The following is an 8,227-nucleotide window of genomic DNA, read 5'->3' on the forward strand; positions in this document are numbered from 1 at the left end:
ACCTTTTCTGGTGTGGAGCGTGAGACTCACCCAGGCTCCATGGAGATTGTTTCTCCCTCCACTATAACAGGACGTTACAGTTCCTACAACACACTGAGTCACTGCTTGTTTGCTGGTGCAGTGTTATGGTGATCCTGGCATTATCCTCCCTGTCTCTCCACCTCCACCCACAAACTCTCTTGTTGCCCTCCACTGTATTGCCATGGAGACAGTAAAGTATCTGAGCTCCTGCTAAGCTGTCAGCAGCAGCGCACCCAGGGCTGCCTCAACCCATGGGGAGGAGCGCTTTACTGTGCTACGCTGCTCTGTGGGCTAGGCTAATGATAAACAGAGAGTGTAATAGTGTATGTGCAGTATGTGGATGTGTGTATTTTATAGCTGCTTTGATATCCATGCTGATCTGAGCTTTGAACTGTGTTAAGATGAGGGTATTATTGTTGTGTAGATCGCACCTGATCTTTAACCATCAAACCTCCATGATCAAGACTGTCATCATGTGTTTTGTGTGTATTTATAGCACTAAAATAAAGCACACACTGCTCTTAGTACTGTTTAACATGTTGCAGAGAATTACCTCAGACCAGGACGACTTACAAACAAGACGTGGAGCCATGCTAGTGGTTTTGTAAGGCTGTGTATCCTCTAGGGACCTGTAGCAAATGTTATGGTAATCCATCAAATAGTTGGATTCCTCCTGTGGGCAACATGAATGTCTGCACAACAAGTGTAGATATCAAGCTATTCTACTTAATAAGAGAAAGATTTGACCTGTTGGTGGCACTTGTGGAAAAGTCAGAGGACAACCAAAGTCATCGGAATCTGGCGACCATGAATATCTATGTCTATACAAAACTTTATATTCAATTCAAAGACTGGACTGGCTGACTTACATTGCCTTCCATTAAAATGTTCCCACCTCAATTTTTAAGTTATTAAGTATTTAAGATGTTGTGAAGACATTGTGCTCATATAAAAGAATATTATGTGAAAGACAATGAAAAAGCAGCAAGCAAAAAGCTATGGGTGTATTAAGGGTAACATCAGAGCTTCAATAATCCACCAACCTGCAGGTGGAAGGAAGCCACAATGGTCTATACTCCCATTGCCCCCCCCCCCCAACACAACCACTCTGTAGACCAGTGACCTTAATATGATCCACCTGATTCAGTGGGGCCTGGACATGCAGGCACAGTTTGGGATCCTGACAGAGGAGCATCGCGTGGACAGATGTACAGTAGAATTGGCCTCGGGCGCCTGTGGTGCAGCCAGCCGTGAACCGAGCGGCAGTAGCCGGATTGAGCCGGTTCAGTGTAATGGTGCCTTGGTGGGCTCAGCACTCAGTCACTTAATCTGCATGCACAGCCTGGTCCCTGGGGGGGGGGGGGGGGGGGGGGGGGGGTGGATCAAGTGAGAGAGGGAGAAGCAGAGGAAAGAGGAAACATGAACTCCGCTTTGCGTGCAAGCGTTACTGCTCGGTCTATTGTGGCTCTGATGCTGCTCACACCAGCAGGTTGTGAAATATGTACCACTCCTCCCCGCCTCATTAAAAGAACCTGGTGATTCCTGTGAAGCCTTTGTGCAGGTTTCAAAACAATTAACTTTCTGTGTAAGAAATGAGCAAGACATAAAAACAAAAGACATGGGTTGAATATTTTATGAGGCAGCTGTATAGCTCATACTTTAAATTAGTGGTATTTTCTGAGTTGGTCTGATGATTACATTGTACGAAATTCAAGCCATGCTGGGTTTATAGTCCACTTGCAATGTGTCATGGTGCACTTCAAGTAAAATGTTACCCAATTTTACCCTTTTCTGGGAAATCTGACACTGATTAGCATTTTGCAGCTATTATTTCCCACTCTTATTTACCATAATTGGCCCGCTTTTATTGCCTCAACTGGACCCCTGCTTCCACTTTACCCTTGCAACTGCAACAAATTCTCTAACAATATTGCTGTTTTTCAGTGAGTCAAAGTTTACCTGTTACCATCAGGCAATCACACACCCACAGTGCCAGTTAAATTTGAGTGCCAGTTAAACATTAAAGTAATATTAATGTGCTTTTCAAAACCCTTGGAGACACACCATGAGGATCTGTGTTCACACACAAACATGAGTCCCCTAGAGACTCGGTCTCCCAAATGTCCTTCCTCTGCTGATTATATAAGCAGCAACTTGTTAAACAGACAGGCTGGGTGTTTGCTGCCTGTGATTCCAGTAAGGTCGTGCAGTCAGATATAAACACAGGCCTGAATGAAGACATGCATACTCTTGTAACCACAAAGCCTGTGGGGATTCATTATTCATTATTATTAGCAGTGGATGTTATCATGCTACATACCATAAGATGCCATGAGTCATTTAATTCAGTTTACAACTATTGAATGCTGGAACAGCAGTTTGTTTACATCTTTTACACCCAGCACTCAGTTTTTTTTTTCATTATTGCACTTACTGAACTGCATATTTATGTTTCCTGGACCAGCAGATCCTCATCTCATAAACTGAATCAGTATTTACATCTTGCTCATATTGTATTCCTAATAAGGGCAAATCAATATAGCATTATGCATTTTCTTTTCTTTTCTTTTCTTTTCTTTTCTTTTCTTTTCTTTTCTTTTCTTTTCTTTTCTTTTCTTTTCTTTTAAACACTCATATGTCTGTGAACTCACAGCTCAACGTTTTACCAGAACTGTGAACCATCTAATGGTAAAACTGCCTCTACTTCCCCAATGTGTTGAATACTGAGACATGTGCAGATTACACAAGGTGAAACAGCAAACAGCAATTGAGGCATTTCCAAAAACACTGCATGTCCATTTTAGAGAAAAGTAAACACGCTGTAAATGAATTACAGTGGATTTAGTGAGTACAAATGCTGTCATTCTGTCCTCACCCACGGCTTCAACAAGCACCACTGTTTGTTCAAAGGGTTGACACATGATTTAGATTAAATTATGATTGTACTAAATGCATGTTGTAATGTTAGTATCTATAATGTTAATATCTATCTATATATATGCATATTCACTTGAGAAGACTGACACCACGCTCTTATCAGTGTGTGACGTATGAAGCTACACCCAGCAGTTGGAAACAAGGGGAAACAACAAGTATGACTTTGACCAAAGGCTTTCGAGGTGCCTTGCAGCATCTCTAAAGCTCATTGACAATATCTTGTTCTCCATCCATACAAAACCTGCTACAGTGTAAAAACAATAAGTTGTGGTTCTACAAGGTGTTTTGTGCTGGACTATTTAACAGCTAACCCTCTCCTGGTGATTACTTCATATTTTAAGTTTTTATTGATATTTTAAGGGAGAGTTGGCGCACAGCAACAAGAGGACAATATCATTTCAGGGTTCCAGGAGTAGACACTATTACAGTCAACAAAATTAAGTATCAAATACAGAAGTGAGAGATTCAGTCTACAACAAAACAAACAGAAAATGCAATTAAATTGTTAATGGCAATTATTTAACACTCATCAACTAGAATTTCATGATCGTGACACTTGTACCTAAAGGATTTTTGGAGCTCTATCATTCAGACATAAAACAAACAGGACTGGGCTGATCGGTGAACCAAACCAGTGGTCCAGGACTTCCATCACTTTGACCCAGAATAGTCTCACTAATGTACAGTCTCACATACAGTGCAAGAAAGTTTCCCATTTCCATTCTGCACTTAGCTTCATATTTGAGAGAGCTTTCTCCACCTTCTCCTCCAACATAAACATAAACATAACTCCAGGCGAATAAACATGCTTCATAAAAACTCGACCTATTTCTTTATGCACAGAGGTTGCTTTTTACATTTTGGACTTTTACCTTTCTGGTTTAAATCCAATATTTATAATGTGCAGACAAACTGATAGTAGTTATATGAGCCTTCTGTCTCCCACCTCATGCATTAACCTGCCTAGTTATCAGTTAACAGTCTCTCTCCATCTTAGATAGAGAATGTTGGGCTCCAAATTAAACAGTGCAGGCTGTAAAACCATAATGTCTGGCTACCTGGTGCTTTTTTATATAACCTTCCTGCGGTATCCCAAAGGGTGGGGTGACAACAAGAAGTCACTTTGGAGCCTTTCAAAACCCATTCTTGATTTGGAGCTGAAAGACTTTGCAAGAGAGAATGACTGACACCTTCTTGTAGCTCAACACATCTCATGCCAGGCTTCCAATAATCATTCTGGAGGTGCTCTCAGATACAGGTGTTATGACATTTTATCACCGAAAGTGCAGCACACCCATAAACAAAGGCGAAGAGGAGGAAAACACAGCAAAACTGCTCTAGATAGATAACACTGAACATTGACCATGTTACTTAATCAGGAGGGCTCCTCAGACTTGGTGCAAGTCCCAATATGCTGTCTGCCTTTCCAAAAGCACTCTTATCTGTGACCTGAACTCTATTTCAGGGCTATTTAGGAGTGTTGTTATGTAATTTAAGCTAAACGTTTAACATCTGTGGACAAAATCTTATCTTCAAGGCATACAGGAGGGAGTAAGTCTGCTGTCTCCCGAGAATTCCTCCCCATGTGGAAGACGATGACAGAACTTTGACCCCTGGTTAAATTTAGTGTCCCTTTTGTTATGATAAAGTATGAATGCTTGATGTAGACAGGAGAGCAGGATCAACAGTTCAAGGCTCAGGTTTCCGTCTACCCGTTGAAATCTCATTGTGCATTGCTCATCTCTCAGGGACAACTTTGGAGTCACATTTAAGCCATTTCCACCAGCAGACATTTTTATTCGTGGAAATGCAGCAATATTCTCCAGTCATAACTGCCATGCTAGCTCGAGGCAGACAGGTATCCTGTTGCAACACATTGTTCACTCAGACCTGGAAAACAAAGCTGTCAGCAAGGATCTGGGTATTGTTTCACCTCAGACTCAGCAAGGATCTTTGGTTTATTGTTCGTCTCCGCACACAAACTCAGTGCCACATGCCGGGCATACTGTGCATGAACTCCATTCTGCAAGCCTCTGGTGGAATCCACTTCCTGAGCCACTCGCATATGGCCATTGCTCCTGGCTGCCTTTTTTCCATGTAAGGGAGTAACCTGTGGTCACACTCGTCAAGGGGACAGTTTTTTAGGAAGGCATGAAAGTTACTCCACCATGAGATTGACACTCGATGTTGTTTATGAGAAGAGCCGAGTCACAAGGGGGAACGCCTCGCAGCCTTATCTACACAGATCAGCGAGGCTGTGTGGGCCACAAGTCAGCTCCAGTTGTAAACACACCTCACTAACCCCTTCATCCGAAGGCCAAAATATAAGCCAAATATTTTTAGAACCGTCAACTGGAAAAGGCTGATATAATCTCCCGTAGCAATTTGGGGAACAGAAAGCACACTTTCAGTGACCTACATGACTAAACAATGCTAAAAAGAAATTAATTACAGTGTGAATTTCACTTCGAAAACTGTTTGTTTGAAGTCTTAACACAGTACTGTAGGAATATATATCAGTATTTTGGAATTAAGACCATGTTTACATCAGCGCTCCAGCCAGTGTGGATGGATGTCCCAGCAGGAAAAGACGACTCATTCAGTAAACACACAGAGAACAGACTAACAATTTTATTTACCTTACTCTTGGTTTATAAACTGGTTCTGCACTTTGTTAACTGACTAGAATAACAAATCAACGCTCACAAATGAGTCAGATGAGCTGAGACGTCGCGTCTCTGTCCTACATGTCATGTCTTGGGTAATAACAACATGTCATTATACAGATATACCACATGTCATCATATATTATATATTAATGTTGCATGTTTCCTTTCTGTGTATTACAAAGTAGACCAGTGGTGGAATGTACTTTGCTTAAGTATGCTTTTCAGGTACTTGAACAAGTATTTTCTATTTCACTGCACGTTTAGTCCTTTATACCTCACTCACCTCACTTATTCAGCTATAGTTACCTGTTGCGTTGCAGATAGATTTCACATAAAACAAATGCTTGATGAGTTTATTATACACACAGCTTAGGCTGAACCCAACAGTACACACAGCAGACCTACTTGAATTTATCACCACCTTGGTTAAAAGCAAAGCTGCTAACGCATAATAATCCAGTAATATATTGTCTATGTAGTAAACGTGTACAGCAGCCATTCTTCCTCTTAAGGAATACCTTTCTGTTTTTGTTGATTATACTTCTGAATGTTTATGGTCTTTCAGTACAGTTTTTAATACAAGACTTGAACTTGTAGTATTTTTACACTGTGATAATTCTGTTTCTTGAACTCAATCTAGTTCTTAAACGCATCATATCGGAGCAGCAACAGATATGGTGTCAGTCAACGTTGATTTATTGGTAAGTGTTGAACTGTTTCTCAAGAATCTAGACAAAGAGTTCAACAACAGCCATAAACTGAACTCTTGATTGATAACAAAGAGTCAAAGCAGTCACTCGAATTCAGTAGTGAAATTAATTTATGCCGAATTCATCAGTGAGACCGCTGGAATGCGTCGTATGTGGTGGCCATGAATTTAATCTGTGTCTCAGCACTATGATCTAAGTTGGCCATTCGTTTACTTGAAATACCCATCAGAGAGATGGAGTGATATTTCACACAGCGGTTTCATCACCCAGACTGTCGTGCGTATTTGGAGAGCTGCAGCGGCGGAGCGCTCCGGGAGAGGCGGCGCCTGTGTTTGCTTCACGACTGCTGATGTCACCGCAGGAAGAGCGAGCTCTATAAATACTCTCATCCTCAGCGGTCCAGCACTCACCCGATCAGCCGACCAAGCCTGGAGCTGCTCCTGCGAAACAGTGCGCACCGAACAACTCATCCTCGCCGAGTTGGAGGGCCACTCTTGGAGCAGAAACACAAGCCATCCAGCGGAGAAACAAAGAGACAAGATGTCGACCTACGTGTCCTCTGAATGCCGCCGCGTCAGCCCCTCGGTCCACGGCAACAAGTTTGACACGGCGCACCGCAAGAAGGCCGTGGCCAACATTTTCGATAACGTCAACCAGGACGCGCTGATGAGACTCTTCCAGAAAACGGGCGACATGAAGGCGGAGGAGAGAGTGAGGAGCATCTTCTCCTACACCCAGGACCCGGAGGAGACGGCCCGGGCCCTGATGGCTCTGAAGCAGCGAAAGAAGGACAAGTTCCTCCAGATCGCGGGCATGGTCCGGCAGCTGCTCAAGATGCGCTGACTGTGTTTCCCAGTCTTCTACCGTCTGTGTCTCTCTGTCGGCTCGTGTGTGAGCCGAATGTGAAAACACTCCCAATATGACTGGGTTGCTGCCGCAGGTGCGGCTCACCTGTCGCCTGGAAAAGAGGAGAATGTGCAGCCGACCGCCTGGAGGAGAACATGCAGCAGCTGTCGCCTCCTGGACGGAGGTGACAGCGGAGAGTCCCGCCCGGAGCGGATGGAGCAACATGCGCTGTCTGGGAATGTGAAGGGCAAACACGTCTTCCTTGAGACTTAAATTCATGAATGCATTCCTGTGGATGCCTGACTGAGAAGCAGCACCCTGTAGGTCTAAAGGTGTAGCCTACATGAGTATGTTGGTGATGGTGCACAGCTTCGATATAGTGCCGAAGAACCTGCCTGAATGCCTATCCTGAAAACATGCCTTGTCTCTCATTTTCACTTTGTTATATGAACACTACTCATTAGTGGCCACTAATGTGTTATTGTCAAAAAATGTTGGAGCACAATGATTTGCATTTGTGATATGTTCCTTTGTTTGTCATTTTTAATAAATTATTACATTGTATACAAAAGTTGAACCCTCTCTGTCGTTATTATACACGTCATGTGCATGATGTACATTTGTGTGGCATGAGTGCCATTATTGGTCATCACATCAGCTCATGAGGTTTAGCTATGGCAGATTAATTTCTATTAGTTGAGGCTCAATTAAGATTCTATTATGTTGTATTAAAGTTCATGGGGCAGCTTGAGTGGCATTACAGTGGTGTTGACCTTTACCACTGAAGAATTAGTCAAATTATGAGGATGGACTGTTAAAAAAAGAATGAAAAGAAGTCCATCTTCAGGTAATTTAAGGAAACAGTAGTGTTAGCATATCCAAGTGAAATAATATTCCAGTTCTGGCACAACATGGGACTTGTATTTTACAAAAACAATAGGTGTGGATCCAAGATGAAATTACTTGTCAACATTTTTCATCAGCATTTTTACTCAAAAACACCTTATCCATCTGCTGTCCAACTGCTGTGACCTCTGTGTCGGT

At 42.6% G+C, this 8,227-nt stretch overlaps 1 protein-coding gene across 1 annotated transcript; it reads left to right on the plus strand.

The window, feature by feature from the left end:
* Positions 1-6,586: 6,586 nt before the first annotated feature.
* Positions 6,587-7,754, plus strand: tcima (transcriptional and immune response regulator a). Its single transcript, XM_070964668.1, has one exon. It carries the CDS (start codon positions 6,878-6,880, stop codon positions 7,178-7,180), a length of 303 nt encoding a protein of 100 aa, XP_070820769.1. The 5' UTR covers positions 6,587-6,877; the 3' UTR covers positions 7,181-7,754.
* Positions 7,755-8,227: the final 473 nt, after the last annotated feature.

The sequence above is a fragment of the Chaetodon trifascialis genome, chromosome 6, assembly GCF_039877785.1.
Source record: "Chaetodon trifascialis isolate fChaTrf1 chromosome 6, fChaTrf1.hap1, whole genome shotgun sequence".
In the NCBI taxonomy this organism is placed as follows: domain Eukaryota; kingdom Metazoa; phylum Chordata; class Actinopteri; order Chaetodontiformes; family Chaetodontidae; genus Chaetodon; species Chaetodon trifascialis.